The 22501-nt window shown below is 44.2% G+C and overlaps 1 protein-coding gene across 2 annotated transcripts in view; it reads right to left on the bottom strand.

The window, feature by feature from the left end:
- Positions 1-11344: 11344 nt before the first annotated feature.
- The window catches only part of PRKCH (protein kinase C eta), a 166404-nt gene continuing 155247 nt past the window's right edge, over positions 11345-22501 (bottom strand). For both annotated transcript variants that reach the window (XM_045016653.1, XM_045016652.1), the window contains 2 exons: positions 14319-14462; positions 11345-12335 (listed from right to left, as the gene is read on the bottom strand). In XM_045016653.1, coding sequence (XP_044872588.1) covers positions 12189-12335; positions 14319-14462 — 291 coding nt within the window. In that variant the 3' untranslated portion in view covers positions 11345-12188. The remainder of the gene's footprint in view (positions 12336-14318; positions 14463-22501) is intronic.

Here is a 22501-nt window from a genome sequence, read left to right as displayed (position 1 = left end):
TTTTGTTTGTGGGTCTGGTTTCTGGGCTGCCCCTGGAGTAGCTGATAGACATGCAAAAGAAAAAAGCATCTAAATAAATGAATCCAGAACCCCATCCAGCTCCATGTTTGAGGATGCTGCTGAAACCCTTGGGATAAATGGGTTTGCACCAGTCCTTGAAAGCAGCCGTCACATTTTTAGCCATGCCCACAGCCGGACCTCCCAGTGCTTTTTGTTTCAGACAGCAGCTGTGGCCTCTCGAGCATATAGTCATGGCAGATTAGGCACCCACAACTCTTGTGGCTGCAGAAGAAGCCCCTAAAAATCAAAGTAAAATTGCCTGCTCCTGCCAAGTGGTGGGAGAGCATCTTCTCCAGACAAGGAGGTTCCCAACCTCTCTCTCACCGTTGAGGGGAGGAGATGTAATGAAGACCAGATCCGCTTTCACATCATTTCCCTCCCAGTCTAACAGCCTGCACCAAAGCCCAGTGAAGTCACTGGGAATTTTTCCATGGATTTCGTTGGACTTTTTGATCAGGACTTGAGAGGGGAATAGACCGGGGATGCTCTGCTAGCTTTGCAGAGCCACCAGTCACACCTCTCCGTACAGGGACTGTTACACATTGGCCTCCTTTCCCTTGCTTTCTATCATAGCCCCATCGGGCGCACACTCCCAGATGTACTGGAAACGAGCACAGCTCCACTGAAGTCAATGGAGTCATATAGCTTAGATCCAGCAGTGAACTTGGCCCTAGAGCTCCATCTTACATCCTCCTCCCTTCCCCACCCAGGCAATTCCTGTTCCCTACACTGCATTGTGGGATTCCCACCCAGCTTCCTTCCTTGACACATCCTCTAACCTTGCAAGCAAGCCCCAGGAATAGCCATATGTCTACTTCCCAGGTATTCTCGTTGAGATATCAGGAGTTTTTGCTTTATAGCGGTTCCTAGGTCAGTTTTTAAAAGGATAGCCTGGGATATGCTGCGAATTTTTAAGGTAACAGCACCAGTGACTTAAAGGTTTAAACACTTAAGCAGACTATGATTTATACCCATTGCAGATCCTTGACTGAGTGTAACTATATCATACCCTAGTGTTTAGCCCTTGCTCTGGGATATCCCTTCTATCTGATTGTCTAGGCCTAGATCCTCAAAGGTAAATCAAGTGCCTAAATCCCATTGACTCCAGTGGAAGTTGGGCACCTAAATACCTTTGAGGATCTGAGCCATAGACACTGATTTTCAGAGTTGCTGAGCACCTGCCATTGACTGCCACTGGAGTTTTGGGGGACCGGCTTCTCTGAAACCAGGCTGAGACAGAGTATGAAACTGAAGGATGTTTGCTAGGTTTGACATAGGGCCACTTTACTCACGGAGACAGACGTGCCAGGTGAGCAGAATTCGACCATTAGTGAACAACTAGCATTGCCTTAGTTTATATCTGCCAGCAGAGCATTTATTTGGATGAGGGTCATCGCAGAAAGACAGTATCTCATTAAAGGGCTAGTTCGTTTGTGACTCTGCAAGGGCTTCTCAGCTCCTTTGAAACAGATTAACACATTCTCAGATACATAATACATTTTAAAATCTATTTAGGTCACTGTGACCTTGACATTTCCCTTCATTCTCGGTTTGGTTGAATGCAATGGGGCCCAAAGGTGAAACAGCCTAATTAGCAATACCACAAACTAAGTAGTGATCTGATTACAATAGCTCATCTATAGTCTGATCTGCATATAGTATCACTTAGCATGATAATTACTAAGTGCAGCATGTGGTTTAAATATCTCCTTTATACTCATGCTAAAAGCATCTATAGCCCTAATCGCCTAATTGATTGATTCTAAATGGGACAGATTAGCTTTCTATCTCATTATATGGAGTACTTGTGGCAATTTAGAGACTAACAAATGTATTTGGGCATAAACCCACAAAAGCTTATGCCCAAATAAATTTGTTAGTCGCTAAGGTGCCACAAGGACTTCTTGTTGTTTTTGCTGATATAGACTAACACGGCTACCACTCTGAAACCTATCTCAATATATGTATCTAATCAGCAGCCGAGGAGGTGTATTTCCTATTTAGATAAATGGAAAAACATGCCTTGCAGCACCAACTAAGGTAAAGTTACCCAGCGCTTGGTTCATCGCAGTCTTCTCCTCCCCGTCCCAGAAAGCAGTCACCATTTATATTATGATGGTGAGAAAACTACAGCAAGGTTTCACCTTAATTTGAAGGCCTCAATGTAGAAGTATTGCAACTAAACCATAGGGCGTATCACCACCCACCGTACCCCCCAAATCATTGTGAATTTCTTGCTCTCCTTTCATCACAGCACTTCTTAGCGTTATAATGAATCAGAATCATACATCTCTGAGGAACTCAACATATAGGGCTCTATTCTCCTGGGAGCTGGCTGGTGCTCCCTGATCCTAATCCACCTAGCCCTGGCATAAGCTAGGACAGCTGAAGAGCTACCTTAATTTATATCACCAGTGCAAGGTCCCTAAGTGATCCTATGCTAGCAGAGAATAGGCATATTGGAGCTCTGCAACACCTCCTCACCCCTTCCCAGAGAAGAGTCTTAGGCCAAAAATTTGAGGGGGATAGCTGAAACAGGAGGCAGGTATGAGCTAAGTTTTATGCCAGCGGAGAGTTTCCCTATGACTAAGTGGTGCAAAGTGGCCATAGCAGACTGGAGAATCTGGCCCATAGTGCATTATTGTAGCAGAATAAAGATTAAAGGTGTCATCCCTGAGATCAGAGATTTGGAGAAGGCATCCTGGGGCTGTAAGAAAAAAAGCTCACTCATTAGAGGCAAAAATAGTCATCAATTAATTGATAGGGAATGGGTTAGTAAATCTGCATAATAAAGTTCAGTAACAGGCAAGAATAAGAGACATGGGAGGCACCCACCAGAACAATTTCACCTCAGGAGAGCAACGTGTTCAGATCTGTTTTATCAGGCAAGGATATTGAAACTTATTGCCCAAAAGTCAGCTCAAAGAGTTTTAACGAAATGAGTCAGCCTCACTCGTCTCTAATATGCTTACTCATGCTTACGCATCTCCAATATGATCTTCTTGCTTTAGGCCACAGGGTTTCCAGCTGCAAGTGGTGCTGTTAGGGGGCTGTTCTCACTTCACGGATTCCAGCAGAAATCACTGCAGTTGTCAGTAAAATTGCAATTGTTCTGGCTTTCACAAAAGCAAGGGCCCAGTTCTTAGGTCTGCAATGGCTACTTTTGCACTACTCCCGGAGCACAATCACGTTGTCAAGCTAGGTTAAGTTGGCTACTTGGGAAGCCCCTGGCAGAAAAGGGACTCTGGGGGTGGCACAGAACTGGAATAGTGGCTCCACACACCCATCCAGCCCCATAGTTGCTCTATAGGGGGGATGTGGCCAGGAAAAATGCTGTGTAGACTTTGTGGCCTGCTGTTCCTGGTTAATGGATTGGGCTCTTGGGGGATAGGCAGGTGGGGGCTAACTGGTCTCTGGCTGGCCCTGGAATTAAACAGCCACACAGCTGACATAAATCACTCCCCAATTGTCAGGAATGGGTTCTCCTCAACCAGAACTGAAACATCATGACTGCAAGTGTAGACAAGGCAATGCTGTTTCAAACCCTTGGCCAGAAGAATGCATTCTGGGGCTGTGCTGAAAACAGTTCTTAGGTACCCAAGTCACCTAGGCACTTTCAAAAATTTTAATTGTGGGTCTCTAGCTAGTGAAGCAGGCACTGGGTCTGACCACCAATTCTCCCCACTTCTGTTCCTCCATAGCCACTTCCTTTTTTCTAGCATAGCAGAAGCTTCTTCCATAGATCTTACAAGACAGAGTCAAAGCTTTTGGTGTTTTCCTGGTCTCTCCTTGTTCTGACAGAAGAGGTTGTTTATGTCTTCTGGCACTCCCTCCCAGCGTCCCTTGTTGTGACAACCTCTAAGGCCCACCAACCCTGGGAACTACAACTCCCAGAATTCTCTGGTTCGGGCTCATCTCAGACCACCCTGAGTGTGGCAGATGCCTTGTTTATCAACTCTTAATGCATGGGGGGAAAGTCCCTCCAACCACCTTCATTATTTCCTAGACAAAATGGGGCTACACACTGATTTACCCCTCCCTGTGTGTGAGAAACGGTGTGAGTAACCAGAGCAGCTCTGCCAGTGGCTCGGGGGTATGATTTCTTCCCTTCCCCAGATTGGACCCCTGAAGTGGGCTGTGGGTGGGAATGGCAGAATGTCCAGTCTAGCTTCCCAGATTCAGGACCCCTACAGAAATAACAAATAGGATATTTGCTGTCAGCCAGTATCCCAGTTTCAAGGAAGAATGGAGCTGGGCACAAAGAAATCAGGGAGAGAGAAAGTCAGAGAGGAAGCCCAGCAGTTCATAACCACCAGAGGCAAGAAGTCACCACAGCATTCTTCATGGTTGGAGACACAGGAGGATGGGCAGGCTGTAGCCACCAAAGAGAAGAATTACGTAGGAAATTCTGCACAGTTAGAAGTTTCAAACTGATATCAGGCCCTCAGAATGGAAACTATAGACGATAACTCTCGAGATCAGAAGGCAAGGAAAGATAAGTGATGCAGGGCTTTGGTTTTGTGGAACACTTGTCCACCTTCTATGGGGAGAGGGGGCTGAATAGTTTGGATGGCCTTCACCTCAGTAGAAGGTGGACAAATTTCCTTGGGGACAGGCTGGCTAGAGTAGTCAGGAAGTAGTTAAACCGCTAGCAAAATGGGAAAAGCGGGAGGATATGAGCACTTAGCACAAAATCAAGACGTTGAGAACAAAATCAAGAAACCAAAGGACATGGAGAGAAGACATGGCTGAATTGCCTATACACTAATGCTAGGCACCTGGGTAATAAACAAGAAGAATCACTCATTTATGAGCATAAATTGGATCTAGTTGGTAGTACTGAAACCTGGTGGAATGAGTCGCACAACTGGAATGTTAAAATCAATGGTTATAACTTATTCAGGAAGGATCAAGTGGGAAAAGGGGAGGGGGAGTGGCACTCTATGTCAAAAACCAGATTACCTGTTTCAAAGTCACTGATCACATGGAAGAAGATTATCTTGAATGCTTATGGATCCAGGTCCAAACACATAAAGCTCAAGATAAAGTTCTAGTTGGTGTCTGCTACAGACCACTAAATCACTGTGTGGAAAAGGATGGCTACACTTCCTTACATACCTATAAGGTGTAGGAAAAAATACTGCGTGATCATGGGGGATTTCAACTTGAGTGACATACAGTGGAGGTCTCATGCTGCCAGTACTAAAACATCCTTTTGACAGGTTTCAGAGTAGCAGCCGTGTTAGTCTGTATCCGCAGAAAGAACAGGAGTACTTGTGGCACCTTAGAGGCTAACAAATTTATTTGAGCATAAGCTTTCGTGGGCTACAGCCCACTTCATCGGATGCATAGACTGGAACATACAGCAAGAAGATATTTATACATACAGAGAACATGAAAAGGTATGGCTACTTCCACCTTTTCATGTTGCCTGTTTGTATAAATATCTTCTTGCTGTATGTTCCAGTCTATGAAGTGAGCTGTAGCCCACGAAAGCTTATGCTCAAATAAATTTGTTAGTCTCTAAGGTGCCACAAGTACTCCTGTTCTTAAAACATCCTTGTAATTTCTAAACGTTGTACATGACAGTTTCCTAACTCAAAAAGTGTTCCAGCCATGTCCTAGCAGATCACAGAGCTGAAAGGTTATGGTAGGTTAGGTACAAATGATCATGACATGATCACATTTATAATGTGCAAGCAGAATAAAGCCTAGACTAATAATATATTTACTTGGTGCTTTAATAGGGCCAATTTCACAAAGCTGAAAACAATTATGAGCCAAATCAGCTGGGAGGAAGAATTTAATCTGGAAAATGTGAATGACTTAGCGGAGAGAGAAAGAGCCTGGCGCCTGGTGCAAGACCTGAAGCCCAGTCAGCAAAGCCAGACCATGCTATGAGCCAAAGTCAGGCCCTGCCATAAAGCAGACATTTGCTTACAAGTTCACTGTCTGGTACATGAACTTGGCAAAGGTATGGCAAGTGCTGCTAAAAACACAGGCTCTCCCAATTACTAAGTACTGGCTCTTCATGTAAACACAATCCTGGGAGATAGTACAGGAACACACTGACCTCGAGTAAGACAAGGATGGGAGGACAGGAAAATGGAGGAGGATGTTTTGTTCAAATCAGCAGGTTCAAGGTGTAGGGTTGGTAACTAACCACGTCGGGAGTGTAATACGTAACTTGTTTGTATCAATGTATAAAAGAGAAATCATAGTGTACCTGTAGCACTTATGGGGCAGTAGGACCGTGATTTGTCAACAATAAACCTGGGTGAATGCCTTCTCCACCAAACCGAGTCTGTTTTTTCTGGTAGTACTATCAAGGTCTGTGCAGAGGTGAGACAGCTCACGGAGAGAAAATGCACACGCCAACAAATGATAATTGGGAATCGTTTAAGAACACCTTACTAGATGCCCCACCATCACACAGTTGAGGAAGAAGGCTTTGCTGGTTGGGTAAATTAACCCTCCAACTGAAGGGTTAAACCGCTTGAAAAATCTTCATCCTCGCCTTCATCTTCTCTTAATCAGGGTCACAGTCTTCTCTCCTCTCTAGGGTATAACTGCAATGACCCCCTGCTGGTCCCCTGGAATCAAAGGGGAGCTCACACCCTCCCTCTTCCACAAACTCAAGTCCTGGGGTAGAACTTTTCCAAAGCTCCTACGTGACTCATTCCCATTGACCTTTAATGGAACTTACACACCTAAGTCACTTAGGCGTTTTGAAAAATTTTCATCCTTGGGGCCCAAAACATCAGGTCTGACCACATTTTCCTGCTTCTGTTCTCTCAAGGCTACCTCTTTTGTTGGGCACAGTTCAAGCCTCTTCCAGGGTCCCAACTACCAAGGCCCAGAGCTCTGGGTCATTTCCTGCTCTCTTCTTGTTCTGAGTGAATGAGTTGCTTATATTCCCCCCTGCACACCCTCCCAGCATCTCTTGATGTGACAGCTCTTATTCCAATCAGCTGTGGAGATTACAACTCCCCCAGTTCCCTGGTTCTGGGCTGAACTGGGAACAGGGCTTAAAGGACCAGTACACCCTGTTACACAATGCAAAAAATAAAACCAGGTTTGTGTGCCAGCGTGATGAAAACACGTTGTGTATGAACATGCCAAAAACAAGATGTGCCATGTAGAAAGCTATATGCCAAGGCATGGGCACTTAATTAAGCAGCAACGGGATGTAAGTGCAAAATGGGTGCATTAACAACTGTAGTATTGCCAACCACAAGCGTTTAAAGATCATGAATTAGCCCCCTCCCTGCCAAATAATAAGATTTTTTGGTTAAATTTCATGATTTTTAGGCCAATATCTTGGTTTCTTTTTACTTGCCTTCTATTTTTAGAGTCTTTAGGGTGCACTTGAATCCCATTTTTAATGCAATCAGAAAGGTTAGAAAACTACGTTTTTGTTAAAAATGAAAGCTAAGATTCTCATATTTACACAACCGCAGGGGCTGGGGCTCTAAGAAATATCATGAGACTTGCAGATCCCGAGAGTTGACAACACTGTAACTGTAATTTCCAGTAAGCCGGGACTGGCAAGCAAGAACAGATAAGATGTCACTGATAAACCCTCTGCCTCATCTATTGTTAGGTACATTAACAACCAGCAGGCAGCCCATGCCTCATTCACAGTGCAGAGGGTGTAAGTTGCAGAACGTACAAAACAGACCTTCTTCTCGTTGCAGGCACATTCCACTCTTTGGCAGCTGCAGCTTTTGAGCCTTGCAAGAGAAAGGATCCTTTGCAGTTGCTTTCCTGCAAAAATTCTGAGCTCCCTTAATTGTGTCCCTGTGTCCTCCTACACTGAATGAGACAGGGTTCACTATATTATTTAACTACAGTGCCACCTGCACTATAATTGTCAAGCTTGTATAACTCAGCTAAATCAACAGAATTTTTGCCAGGGTAACAAAAGCAGTATTTCCCAGCCAGATATTCAAAAAGCATGAGCCAGGCCCCCCAAAATGACCAGGTTGGCTCAAAAATCATAGAATAAAAAAAAAATCATTCTGAGTCCTTTTTTTTTTTTTTTTGGTCTTCTGGTTTCTGAGCCTTTTGGGAATATCTGGGTCACATTTTTTCAGCTTTCTTTTGCAACCATGAGGACCAGAAACTTTTTTAAAAAACAAAACCTGAGATTCTCACCTAATCCCATGACTCCAAGAGCAGGAGCTTTAAATAAAACAACAAATATTGTGAGACTCCCAATACAATTGCAAGGATTGCCAATACTGTGAAAGGTACTTTGACTCCATAAGGGCTTTGCAATTCAAATTGCTTAGTTTGACATAACAGTATTTTTGCAATGGGAAAAGTGAACTTTACTTCTCACCCATCCCCTTGTTCTCAAAATTGCTTGTTCTCAAGCTTGAAAAAATTATGGACAATTTCATCCTAGAAGTTGAAAGGTATGGAAGGTAATGAGGAGATTAGGAGAGAAATGCTTAGGCAACCTCAACTGTACACAGTCATTTCTTGCACTGCAGTTCGAAAAGGAGTGAAATCATGATGTGGGATTTTATAACTTACGTAAAGCATCTTTAGACAATTGCTACATTTTATTTTAAAATTAAATTCCTAGAAATATTTCAAGGCTAGTGACAATGTTTTTTCATTGCCTGCCAAGCCGTTGCATTAAAAACAATTCCTTAGACAGCCTACTTGTCATATATCTTGAGCCATCTGCCTTCTTTGAATTGCATCTTCCTCTAAACTTTCAAAGGCCTTGTATGAGATTTAGCCCATTGAATTTTATGGCTAAATCTCCTGCATCTCTTTGAAAATGAAAGGATAGTCCATAGCAAGAATTCAGAGCTGAGACATCAAAGACACTTTTCTTTTTAATGCAAGTATTAAAAAGGCTGCATTTACCCTTTTAGGGCAAAGTTGCCTAATAATAATTTGCTCCATGGCCAATTTTCATACTGGAGAGAATACAAGCTTTCTATACTTTAATCTTTGGAAACCAGTGGCTGCTAGTTTAATACTCTCCCAATGCAAAGTCTAAAATTAATATACTGAAACTGTCTAATCATATCCACCCAAGCTGGTCATGCTGTCAAAATAATTGGCAGAGCAACTCACGCAGGAGCTTCTTCGTATGGATGCTTTGTTTGAAAAAAATCAACCTTTAGCTGCATATTCAACAACAGCCTAAACGCTAGATCTGCTTTTGCAAAAACCAAAATTATTGCATGGATACTTTCTAATGAGTTGGTATTCATTCCTCAGCCAACATGGTCTTGAAGGAGTGAAAGCGAAATATCAATTCCTTCTAAAAGAATGGCAGAATTCGGGGAAGCCGGCCAATTGCAGCTGATTCAGCATCTGCTGACTGTGGCAGCTAAATTATTATGTTTGCCATTCTAGTTCCAGGAAGCCAGCAGAAATGAATGGTTATTCTGAATTGTGAAAACCAGTATGATTATTTTACACAGCACAGCAGAATTGAAAATTACCATGGGATTTCCAGCCCAGGCAAGAGATCTGCACACACATGCTTTTACAATGATGAGGATAATGTAAAAGGTCCTATGGGGTGAATCCTGGCTCCACTAACATCAATGGCAAAATTGCCATCGACTTCCATGGGGCCAGGACTTCACCCCTGACATTTTACTCACCCGTCCAAAAACATTACCCCTGGTGAATGATCAACCAGAAACTGGCTGTACAAGGGGAGATTTTTTCCTGCTGTGCTCCCTTCACTATGGTGTTAAGTGCAATTAGAGTTACTCCTATTCTCAACTTTCTAGCAGAGATTTTTGTGAAATGTAAATCAGAAACCATGTCACAATGGCCTGATCCTTGGATTCACTCAGAATATAGATTTCTAGGGGGTACATCAATACAAGTCTTAAAAGTTGGGTTTTCCACATTCATCTTGCAATCAATGATGTAACCAGCTACTGTAATATTGCTGGAGTCTGGTCAGCATGGTGATGCAACAGTAAGGTTCGACGTTTATGGGTGATTTGTCAGCTCTAACTCCTGAGGGATTCAAGAATGGTATCCCGTGAAGCCCATGGATGTTCAGAGGAGCAGCACTACCAATAAAAGTGAGAGGGATGATATCAGGCATCTGGTGTAGGAGGCATGTCACAAATCACCCTCATGGGACAGGTCTCCCCAGGAGGCTACTCTACAATGATCTCCAGTGGGACTAGCTGCCAAAGGGGCTTGCCTATAAAGAATTTGTAACCAGTTGCCTGCTGAACCACTCCTTCCAGTGCTGAAAGTAAGGTTTTTATAATGATCATTTTTATTCATTTGGTGCCCATCACATGCTTATTGCTTGTTAAAGAGAGAATCTCTGTTTTCACCAGTGCTCAGATGCTGCTGTGGTGGGTGTGGCCTGATCCAAAGACCACAGAGGTCAAAGATTTGATACCACTTGACTTCCATAGGCTTTGGATACGACTGTAACGTCTTGTCCACATACACAACTTGTACCACTTTAACTAGACCAGCATAATTAAAGTAGTACAACCCCCAAGTATGGATGGGGTTATATTGGTATACAAGTCCTTACAGCAGTATAATTTATTCCTGTACAGGAAGAGAAATAAACAATACCAGTATAAGCATTTTTATACTGGTAGAACTGCATCCATACTAGGGGTTGCTTGTGTGCAGCTCTATCAGTAAAAAAATAAAATAAAATAAAATAAATCACACCCCTAACCAACATAGTTTTGCAGGCATATTGTCAGTGTGTAGACCAGACGTGAGAACACGGACAGTCCTTCCCAGACCACCCTTTTTTCAGATTAAACTTGTGACTTGTAACACAAAGTAGCTTTGCAAATTGTTTAAAACTCACCTCCCCTTCTCACTAGGTATCTGCCTAGGAGGTGGTCAAATCCTCAAGAAAAAAGTTCTAATCCTGACATGCAGGCTGAAGCTTAGCAGTGGCTAAAGAAGTCAGCATAGGAAATGAATGTGTCCGCTTTCCAGAAGTGAAGGTGTAGCACATCTGAATCTCCTACTGGAGAGACTGGTTTCTAGAAGCTGCTTTCAGCTTTGTACCAACTTGACGATGGCTCATGTGCTTAAGGCTACAATTGATAAGGCATCCCTTCTGAATAACAAGCTCTTAAATCCAAACCCAACTAGGTCACCTCTCTCCTTGAATCTTAGTGAAGGTTTATCCTTCTAAGGGGGAAGAGTGTTGTCCTTTTATGTCATTGCTGCTTATTTGACAATTCTGCTTTCAAACAGCTTGCCAGCTTTGCAGCTCCCATCATAACACTACAAATAATATAAGAGCTACTATTTTCCATCAAAGTTTTAATGAGCCAGTGAACTCACAAAAGGGGGCTCCATATAACATAATTAAATAAAATCTAAGTAAATGGCAAGGTTTCACACACAATATTTTAGTTGAAAACAGCTGGTATGCAGAGAAAGGAGTATCGAGAGTGCATGATGCAAAAAGGCATTTCACAGAATGCAAATGCAAAAACTTTTCATATCACACATACTAAAACACCGAGCTTATAAGTAGCTTCACTCCGGTTTGGAAGAACAGGTGGGGGTGACATTTTTTTGCTAGTCTGCACAGTAAAGTATTTTACATGGAAGCCCAAAACAGGTTCAAAGAGCCATTTGTCCTTAGGATAGAAATAAATACTCCAGAAACAGGTAGCACCACATGGACCATCTTGCTCAATGAGCCCAGTGGCTGCTGGTTCTTTCCCATGTTTCCAAAGGGGAGGCAGTGCTGGATCCCTCAAAGCTCAGTCTTGCAAAGGTCAGTATTGTAAAATGTCTGTTTGGCTCAGAGCTGCAAAACTCTGTTCATTTCATGCTCACACCAACTCCCCAAACTCATTGCAAATTGCAACTAGTCAGATCTGTGCTGGACCAAGTATCTCAGCATTAATAGTCTGCATTGACTATTTATGATACCATGTTTATTCCAGCCCTATAAATATTTGATATCAGAGTTGCACAAATCCTACAGATTTTTTCTTTTTTATTTCACATTAAGGTAACTTTGTTGTTGGTGCTGTTGCATAATATAAGGCCGTTTCAGTGTATTCCTTGAGAATGAAATTCCTGGTAAACCCAATTTTCACTTCTTCCATCAGGTTCTATCACCACCTTCCATGTGGCTATGGCTGTAATTCTGGATCAGTGTATGAAAAGTTTCTAAATTCTTCTTGGTTAATCATTGCAAGAATCCCCTCTTCGATGGGGGTTAGAACTGGTTCTTCTTTTATAAAATCAGGGTCAAAATTACTAACGTCTTCGCTGCATTTCTGCCAAACAAAAAAGACAAAAAGAGGAGAGGTCAAAATCTTGCACCATCACTTTTCTATTCTCTTTGTAACTTATTCTCGTCTTGAGTGAGATGCATGACTGCCTCCATGGAGTGCTCAGCTGTCCTGTAACTGACTTTGGGCTGCATCCTGTAAGATGCTGAGTGGTCCTGCTTAGCCTGTCCTTTGTAAGCCCCCACAGGCCTTTTGCAGGCAAACCGCTCACTGACTTAGTTGACATCAGCTGGAGTTTTGGCTGCACTGTTGCTGAATGGCAGACCCCATGGAGCGGTAATCCCTTACTTTGTTTAAGTGTCACATTGCACAGACTCAGCCATTCACAGTAATTATACACACAGTTTCCAATTAGCTGAATCTACACAGTCTTTCCTTATCTGTGCAGTGTCTGAAACGGCCTAGTTGGGGGATATTCTCCTTTGTTCAAAAGCCATTATACTTGTACAATAAGTAATTAGTAATGCTACAGGAAGAACAAACACCCTGTCTCCAGGTGCCGGATTCCTACCCACCCAGTACAAAGTATGATTCTTTTCAATAGAGACCCCAAAGTTGGCTTACGGTACATTTTGACACAAAGCTGATTTTTCCTGCCCCAGAACAGCAAGGAGTAGTTTTATTACCACGAGAGTTTATTTTTCCAGATCCACTCTAGCAAGGGAATTCACTAGACCCTGCGGAATGGTCACTTTGCACTGTGCAAGAACATGTGCATATTTAGAGTGGGATTTTCAAACATACTCAGCATTGGCTCAGCTCTGCTCCCACCTGTGTCTCAAAAGAGCATTTTACCATTGACATCCGGGGGGACTGAGAGCCTTGGAAAATCCCACCCTGATGGTTTCCTTGACAAGTCTCACAAACCTTGCACAACCCAAGAGATGTTCAAGCTCAGCAGACACACAGGTCTCTGGATGGTAATAGAAAGCTTGGGTCTGAAGTCCGAACTCCTCATTAGCCAAAGCAAAGGCCAAGTACCAGTAGGGCGAGCAGACAGCAAGTGTGAAAATTCAGGATGGGGGTGGGGGTGGCAATAAAAAAAAAGCCCCAAATATCGGGACTGTTCCTATAAAATCGGGTCATCTGGTCACCCTAAATACCAGGGAAGGCTGGGCCAGGGTCCCAACATCAAAACTGGGGAAGATCCCGGTCCCAGGAAGATTTGGATTCAGGTGAAGGAAAAGGCAGAACATAAAAAGCCTGATCCTGAAAAGTACTGAGCACCTGCAAGGACCACTGGGCCTGATTCTGCATGCACTGAACTCACTGGGATTTGAACAGGAGGGGCCCACTGACTGCAATGTGAGATACAGGAGCTCAGCAGCCCTGAGGATCAGGCCTCAGAAGGGAATTTAAAAGGCAGTGGTGCCATAGGAAGCGAACTGGAGAGAATCTCCATTGGGAATGAGCTTGAAAGCATCACGAGGAGCATCCGCGGGGCAGTACGGTATCAGGAGACAGAGGGACCAGCACTCTGTGCTCCTCATCATTGTAATTATTCAATGGCATTACAGTAGCATCCACAGGCCGCAGCATGGATCACTGCACCACTGGGCTGGGCACTGTACAAATACCCAGTGAGAGACAGCCCCTGCCCTGGACAGGTCACTGTCTCAATAGACAAGGCAGGGTTAAGTTGGGGGAAAGGAAGAATTATTACCCCACATTTTGTACATGGGAATTAAAGCACAGAGGGGAGTTAGGTGCCTAATCTGCTTAGACACGTCTGAAAATATGTCTTTAGATGCTTAAGTATCTTTCTGTCCCAGGCAGATTAAGTGACTTGACCAGCATCACAGAGGGAGTCTGTGGCAGAACTGTGAATTGAGCCCACTTCTCCTAAACCCCAGTCCAGTGCCTTAATCACAAAGCCGCCCTTCCACTGCATCCTCCTCCCCAGTAGTTATACAGCTAGTGAAAGAATTCAACAAAAGGAGATTCTCTTGCTCGCTCCCTGTCACTCACAATTCGAGGTCTGAAGGGTGGTTCCATCTGGCGCTGGTTCAGCAGGTCCCAGTCCAGCCCTTTAAAGTAGGGGTGCCTCAGGATAGTGTTCTCTCCACCCTGAGCCAGGCTGCCCAGGCGCATGTTGGGGTTCTTGGTCATAAACTGCAGAGCAAAATAAATGAAACTGGTTAGTCCTTTACTCACATCCAGCAGGGAGACAGGAGAGACACCTATTACTAGCAATCACACAAACACCGGTCCTCGGCTTTCTTGTTGAGCCTACTTTGCTGGCCAGACCTTCCACCTTCGTTACACTGGAAGAGCATGCAGGGATCCTGACTCCTCTTTTAGGGAGGGAGCCTGGGTATATTTATGTCCTTGGCCACTTATATTTCAGATACATCCTTGGTTACCATGATAATAAAAGAAGGTTAAAGTGCATCATCTGCAGCACTATTGACACTGCACAGTGTTTTGGGGGGGTGTTTCTTTTTCAAGAACAAAAGTATTGGTTGGTATTTGCCAGCTGCCTGGGCTTTGGATTAGAGTCAGTTTTTAACGGTGCCCTTTTCCTAAACCTCAGCCTGCTGAAGTGAAGCCAGAAACCCGCAACGAGCTTCTTGCAGTCTCTCAGAAATCGGAGATGGCTGAGGAGAATGAGGAGGGGTTTGAATGTCACAGATCATTAAGAAGGAAGCAGCAACACAAAGAAAATTGAACATATGAATTCAGACAGGTGACATCACCTTTTGTGTGTGAAACCCATTGGAGGACTCTCCCATCTCTGCTATGAGAGGAAGAAACCTCTGTATAGCAGCATCAAACTTCAGCTAGGGGTTCTGATCTGGAGGAAAGTAATAAGAAAAGCTATGGATCATCTAACCGGTTCAGTACTGGGGTGAGAGGGATATGGCTTGTATCTTTCAGATTTAGAAATAATGCTCAAATGAGAATGCATTTTTAAGCAGTTGGGAAGTCTTTTCTCATATGAGGAATAGAGTATTTTCTTTTGTTTTTAAACTTCAGGACCTAATTTTTTAAAACATGGAAGAAACCAAATCAAAATTCCACCCCCACAAACATATGATTCACTAGGAGTAAGAGAAATCCAATTCAATTTGATTGGAAAAAACTAGCAACTTCAATTTGCGGGGAGAGCTGAAATGGCAGCAGAAAGGAACATCAGGATCATTGGTTGAGTTGTCCAGATGAGTTTCTCGAGGATGAAAGAGCATTAAATTCAGTAAATACCGCAGCAGCCACGCCAGGCATCTGGTCACTGTTGATAGAATTTTAAGTCTACTGCATACTCGGCAATGAGAAAATTAAAATGAGCAGGAGGAGCTTTGAGAAACCTTCTTGAATCCGACTGGAAGAACCTTTCAGAAGGCTGGAATTCCTTGAAGAAGAGTTACTAAAAGGCCCAGTCATTCCCTCCCCTGGACAGACCCCTGAGAGGGGATGGAGATCACTGGAAATTCTGTAAGATTCACTTCGAGGAGTTTCCTCCATATTTCCCCTCTGAATGGGATGGGCTTTCTGACCTCAAGCAAGTGTGCGTGGGGGATTTTGCAGCCTGGGAAGCCTATAGGACCCTCAGCTCCACAAATAAACCAAACACCACCCTCTTGGACTTCAGGCCACTAGCACAGGGAGCCAGCTCCTGTATGGAGCTCTCCCATCCTATGTCTGTTTTCCATCAACCCTGCCAGAAGACGCAGAAGGGGAGTTAATGCAGTTTACTGCAGCTGATAATCTGGATTCACAGGTGGCTGTGCCCTAAACGTGCCCCTTCTGTACCACAAAGCTCCAGCTATGTGGTATCTCCTGGGTGGGGACAAAATGCAGTGGAGGGGCTCTTTCCCTCCTATGAATGCCCCCTACTATTCTACCTGCTTTTGTTCATCTCTGCCAGCACAATCCAAGGGAAGTATGCATCCCCAAAACACTCTGATTTGGGATTAGTGGATTCCCCTTGATCTATTTCTCTGTAAAATCTTCCATGACCGCTCAGATTCCAATCCATATACAAATCAGTGAGGGGCAAAGCGAAACCCATTCAGAGCCTTTATATGAACTTCTTAGGTTTGCAAAAGTGGCTGGAAAACATATGATAACAGACTTGCTTGTGAGATTCCCTGTGCTGTTGCTTCCAGTCATGCTGGAGAGATGAGAACGTCTCTCCTACTGTTTTAGCAGACCCACTTCTGAACCCAGAGGGAAAGTAAAAATTACTCTTTTTCTTATTTGTATTACAGTGGTTCTTAGAGGCCCCTACCATGGTCAGGTCCCATTGTGCTAGGCCCTGTACAAACACATAGTACAAGACAGTATTTTCCCAAAAGAACTTGGATTAAATAGGCAAGACAAAGGAGAGGAAGGAGAAATGGAGGCACATCTAGATGAAGCAACTTGTCCAAGGTCACACAGCAGCTGGAAATAGAGCCCAAGTCTCCTGACTCCCAGCCCAGTACCTATCCACTATACTATGTTGCCTCTGCTTAGAATGAAAAATAACAAAAATTTTCAAGTCACAGCAAAGTCTCATGGAGGATAGGTCCCTCAATGGATATGGGCAGGGATGGTGTCCCTAGCCTCCGTTTGCCAAAGCTGGGAATGGGCAACAGGGGATGGATCACTTGTTCTGTTCATTCTGTTCATTCCCTTTGAAGCACCTGGCATTGACCACTGCTGGAAGACAGGATACTGGGCTAGACGGACCTTTGGTCTGACCCAGTATGGCCATTCTGATGTTCTAAAGGCTTGGTACATGTAGGTTCAAGCCATGTAACCAACAAAAATCAGAATGGGTCTGTCCATTCACAAAACCAACCCAGAGTCCTAGGAAGTAGTGTGCTTACATTCTCACTGGCTTGTTTTATTAAGCATCAAGCAAAGGCATCCAGTGCAACTGTTGTGTATTTGGTTGTCATGGGTTTTGTTACTATGGCAACTGAGTTAGACTATTAAGTGATAGCTCAGCCAGTTTCAACCAGCTGAGTGAGCTCTCTGTAATCTGTAAATAAAATGGAGGTTTTGGTTAGCTGTCTGCTCTCTGGCCTCAAGTGATTGCTTCCTACACCGGCTGCCCCAAGGATATAACAGCAACAAATCAAAATCCACCCAATTGTTCTGGTTCTGTTAGCTGGCTCTGATTAGCACAGTAGCCGCCTGCCTCTCCTGAACGTCCTCAGGGAATTATAGCTGACAAGACAATAGGTATCTCACACCCGAATGTATCTGGTTTTTGGTATCCAAAGAAGGCAGGAAGGGAATCAGTCCTTCCCATTTGCTCACTTATGGAATGCACTTCTCATTGCCTGCCCCCCTGGGACAGTTGTGGGAAGATGCATAATTACTGCCAAGCTCATGGCTGGGCTGCCTGCTGCGAAAATCCTTTTGAAGTGATCCTTGTTTCAGAAGAGTAAACATCTTTGGAAATTATTCGAACCACTGGATACCTGATCAAAGAGCCTCCTTCTCCTGTGCTTCATATTTGATGTATAAATTCAGTCCTGTTCTGCAGTTTGTCTTGCTTTGGAAGTGTGTGTGTTCAGTGTGCACAGGCATGGGGGCTCGAGTGATAACGCAGAAGCCTGAACAATTATCTTTATGCCTCTCTCAAAAATAAAGGGCCCCTATCTCATTTACAGTCAGGCCCCCTTACACCACTTTGACAGAGTAGGTGGGGCCTTAAGAGTGAGTGTAAATAACTAAATTTTCCAAAGGCACCTTTACATGACCAGAGTGATAGCAAAGGGCAGGGCCGGCTCCAGGCACCAGCATTCCAAGCTGGTGCTTGGGGCAGCAATCTGCAAGGGGGGGCAGTCCCTGTTGTTTTGCCCCCAAGCAGTGCGCCGAATTGCCGCTGCGTGCGGGGAGGAGGGGCAGTCCGTGTGCCCTTAGGGCGGCAGGCGCGTTTCCGCGGTGGCGGCAATTCGGCGGCAGCTTCTACGTTTAGCTGTCCGCGGCGGCTTCAGCTAAACATAGAAGCTGCCGCCGAATTGCCGCCGCGGCGGAAACGCGCCTGCCGCCCTAAGGGCACACGGACTGCCCCCGCCGCCCGCGGTGGCAATTTGGCGCGCTGCTTGGGGCAGCGAAAACTGTAGAGCTGGCCCTGGCAAAGGGCTGTATTAAATGAGAATCAGGCCCAAAATATTCTGTTTTAAAACAGGCAGGACACAATTTGAAAGGACAGTCACATTTATTATCATCACACATAAGTGCATCCATCTCTGACTGACTTCTTTTATACTGTACTGAGGCATTTTGCATGCAAATACAGCTCAGTGTGTGATTTATCATTCTGAAATTCTAGCCCTTAGATGTCATTATACAGTACCTGCAAACTGTTACTATATTCATGACACCCCAGAACATCCTCCCCAATTACACAGGCCGATGTGCTGTCCTCATGCCTCTATGACCCCGGGGCTGTCACAAACACCATGCAGTTTGCCATTTCCAGTCTGGTCTGTGATGGGATGTTAGATGGGGTGGGATCTGAGTTACTACAAAGAATTATTTCCTGGGTGCTGGCTGGTGAGTCTTGCCCACATGCTCAGGGTTTAACTGATCGCCATATTTGGGGTCAGGAAGGAATTTTCCTCCAGGGCAGATTGGCAGAGGCCCTGGAGGTTTTTCGCCTTCCTCTGCAGTGTGGGGCACGGGTCACTTGCTGGAGGATTCTCTGCACCTTGAGGTCTTTAAACCACGATTTGAGGACTTCAATAACTCAGACATAGGTTAGGAGTTTGTTACAGGAGTGGGTGGGTGGGTGAGATTCTGTGGCCTGCGTTGTGCAGGAGGTCAGACTAGATGATCATAATGGTCCATTCTGACCTTAAAGTCTGTAAGTGCATGAAATCTTATCGTGATTTCTAGAAATGGTGTGTCTGGGGCAGACTGGATACAGTGTGCATGTTTTATGTGGGAAATAGTTGGGTTTAACATCATCAAGTACAGTAGGTATCTGGCAACGGAGTCCAAGGAAAAACAGAATGCTAACAGCGCCTCTTACTAATTGTGTCAATGTTAATATTTTGTGCCATAATTAGTTACATATCGTAGCATATAATGCACTTCAAATTAAAGGCTGAAATGATCGAAGCCACCTAAGGGATTTGGATGCCCAATTCTCATTAAATTTAATAATCTAAAATATATGCTCTAATTCAGCCCAAAGTAATGGGGTGTACACAGGATTCACTGGCTGAAATTCTAAGGCAGGAGCTCAGACAGATGATTATGATGGTCTCTTCTGGCCTTAAAAATCTATGAAACTCCCTAGGCAGCTTAGAACCTCAGTAAAAATGTTGTATTATTTATTCTTTGTATTATGGTAGTATCTAGAGGCCTAACAGCAGGGACTCAGTATGCTAGGTGTTATACAGATACACAGGAAAAGACAGCCCCTAAATAGACAGGACAGACAAAGAGTGGGAGGAAAAAAACGTATGATCTCCATTTTACTGATGGGTAACTGAAGCATAAGTGGCTCAAGGTCACAGAGCAAGTCTGTGGCAGAGCAGGGAATTAAACTCAGCTCTCCGGAGTCGCAATCCAATGCCTTAACCACAAAGACCAGCCTTCCTCTCTAAAGTGTTTATGTGATGTTATGGGAGATTGAAGCCTGTGCCAATGGCTCAAAAATTTTAGCCAACACCTTCCTAACTCGTCAGTGGCAGGACGGGTATTGCAGGATGACATGCTAGGCCACCAGAGATCTCTGCGGGCTTCTGGATACCAGATGAGACATGAATAGGACAAGGGAAAACACATAAGGACATTTAAAAAAATCCAGGGCCTGGCCTCTAGGATTGTACTGGGAAATGATAAACTCTGGAAGAGGAAAGTCGTGGCCCCACTTAGAGTCCAGAGAGAAACAAGGCTCAGGCCAATATACATTCATAATCAGGCCCAGGTATGAAAGACCTACAGGGCCTTCCAGGTCCAACTCTTCTGTGTCGTGGCAGGTAATGGGAGATGACTCACAGGTAAAAGGTTTCCCTTGGAAAATGTCATTTAGAACTTAATCAGTATCTGTACTTTGCACCAATAACTAGACAGACAACTAATATGAATATCTGCCTCTGGACCCAGCCCTATCTACAAACTGCCCATCAAAGAGTTACATAGAAAGAATGAGACAGCCCTTAGCAAAAGCAAAACAGGTTAAAAATTGTATGTCACTTGATCCTGCTTCCATTGAAATCAATGGCCTCTGTCTACATGGGTTTGTAAAGCTGTAAACTCAGTTAGATTGAACCTGACCTCATCTGAACTTCCCACAGGCGCATCAGCCAAAAACAGCACACTGAGCCAGAACACCTGACCTCCATGGAATTATTGATACATATCTACTGAAAGAACATGTAATGAATCACTCCATACAGTTAAGAGTGGAAGATTAGTCTGCCAGCGACGCTACAACAGAGATTGTAGGGATAAGGGAGCTCACCACTGGGAAAATATTTTGTCACCCACCAGAGTTAAATCTGTAGACAGGTGGACTATTCTGTACACTGCTTGCCCCAAAGCACTGCAACTGATTTATAAAGAACCCTGGCTTGTAAACTTGTCTAGAGACTTGAGAATGTGCAGAAATGTTTGCACAAACTAGGTTTCTAATAATAATGTCCTTGCTTTTTAGAGTTTTATATATAATGATCTCACACACACACACACACTCAGCATAATTTTAACATATCTATTTAGCATTTATTTATCATCGGTGATTAGTTTCACACGTAATATTGTGGTGAGTAGGTTACTTCTCAGTGGGGGGGAAATGTAAAAAATTCAAACACGAGGGGTGAGGGGAAAAGCATCTCAGGAACTTGGAAGGGTAAGGAATGAAAATGCCTTCTTTAGCCACAACAGTTGGCTTCTATTAGCAATAATTATTATTACTTGTACTACAGTAGCGTGTAGCTGTCACAACTCAGGTCACTGAGTGAGGTTGCTTACGTACACTTAGTAAGACATAACCGAAGCCCTGAGGAGCTTACGATCTAAACAGACGAGAGAGAGACACACAGCAGGTAAATACTTAATGAAGTATTATTATCCCCATTTTACAGATGGGGAACTGAAGCACAGAGAAGTTAAGTGACCAGCCCAGAGACACACAGAGAGTCTGTGGCAGAGCCAATGACATCTCCTGAGTCCCAACCCATCTCTTAACCACATGACCAACGTTCCTCAGATGGACACTGAGTCAGACCATCCCAATCCAACTCTTGCCTTCAAGATGTTAAGCAAAAGCAATATTTCCTTGTACTTTTTCTTAGAGTTTCCCTCTTGTTGTTAGTGAAGTATGATAAACACAAAAAGGAAAAGCAAGAGTGCACTAGACTAATGGAACCAAAATACAGCTCCCTTGGGAATGAGGGTACGTCTACACTTACCTGCCGGTTCGACGCGGAGAGTTCGACTTTTTGGAGTTCGAACTATCGCGTCTGATCTAGACGCGATAGTTCGAACTCCGGAAGCGCCGCCGTCGACTCCGGTACTCCACCTCGGCAAAAGGAGTTGGCGGAGTCGACGGGGGAGCCGCGGAGTTCGACCCCGCCGCGTGTGGACAGGTGAGTTGTTCGAATGAGGGTACTTCGAATTCAGCTACGCTATTCACGTAGCTGAATTTGCGTACCCTAATTCGAACCCCCTTCTTAGTGTAGACCAGGCCTGAGACAGAACAGAATGGGCTCTCCAGGATACTCAGGCTCATTCAGAGGAGTGGCCTGGAACAACAAAACAGAAATTAACTCTAAAGGAGGCTTTCTCAAAGATCTATCTGATTTTAGACAAAGGGGAATCGTTATATAAATAGAGCAATTACTCTAATTAAGGCTTCCCTTCATGAATCTTGTGACTGAACACTGGACTTGCAGCAAACGTGGTTTGACTATTATGTAAGCAAAACAAACCAACAATATATGATTTCATTAGCCTGCAGCAGCCCCTAAACAAAGGGGAAGAAAGATGGCTCTACATTTGTTAATGACGTGAAGGCAGGAGGCACTCACATAGCACAGGAGCACTTCATTAGCAGCTCTTATGGGGCTCAGTCCTGAGCTCCTTTCTTGGACAAGACTCCCATTACCTTCCATGAGAGCACTGCCTGAATTAGATCAGGAGTATAACTCCCAAAAGTGCCTAAATGGCTCAGAAGCCGTAATCCCATTTTCAAAAGTGACTCA

Source organism: Mauremys mutica, chromosome 4, assembly GCF_020497125.1.
Source record: "Mauremys mutica isolate MM-2020 ecotype Southern chromosome 4, ASM2049712v1, whole genome shotgun sequence".
NCBI classification, from domain to species: Eukaryota; Metazoa; Chordata; order Testudines; family Geoemydidae; genus Mauremys; species Mauremys mutica.
This window is presented reverse-complemented; position numbering and strand designations above follow the sequence as displayed.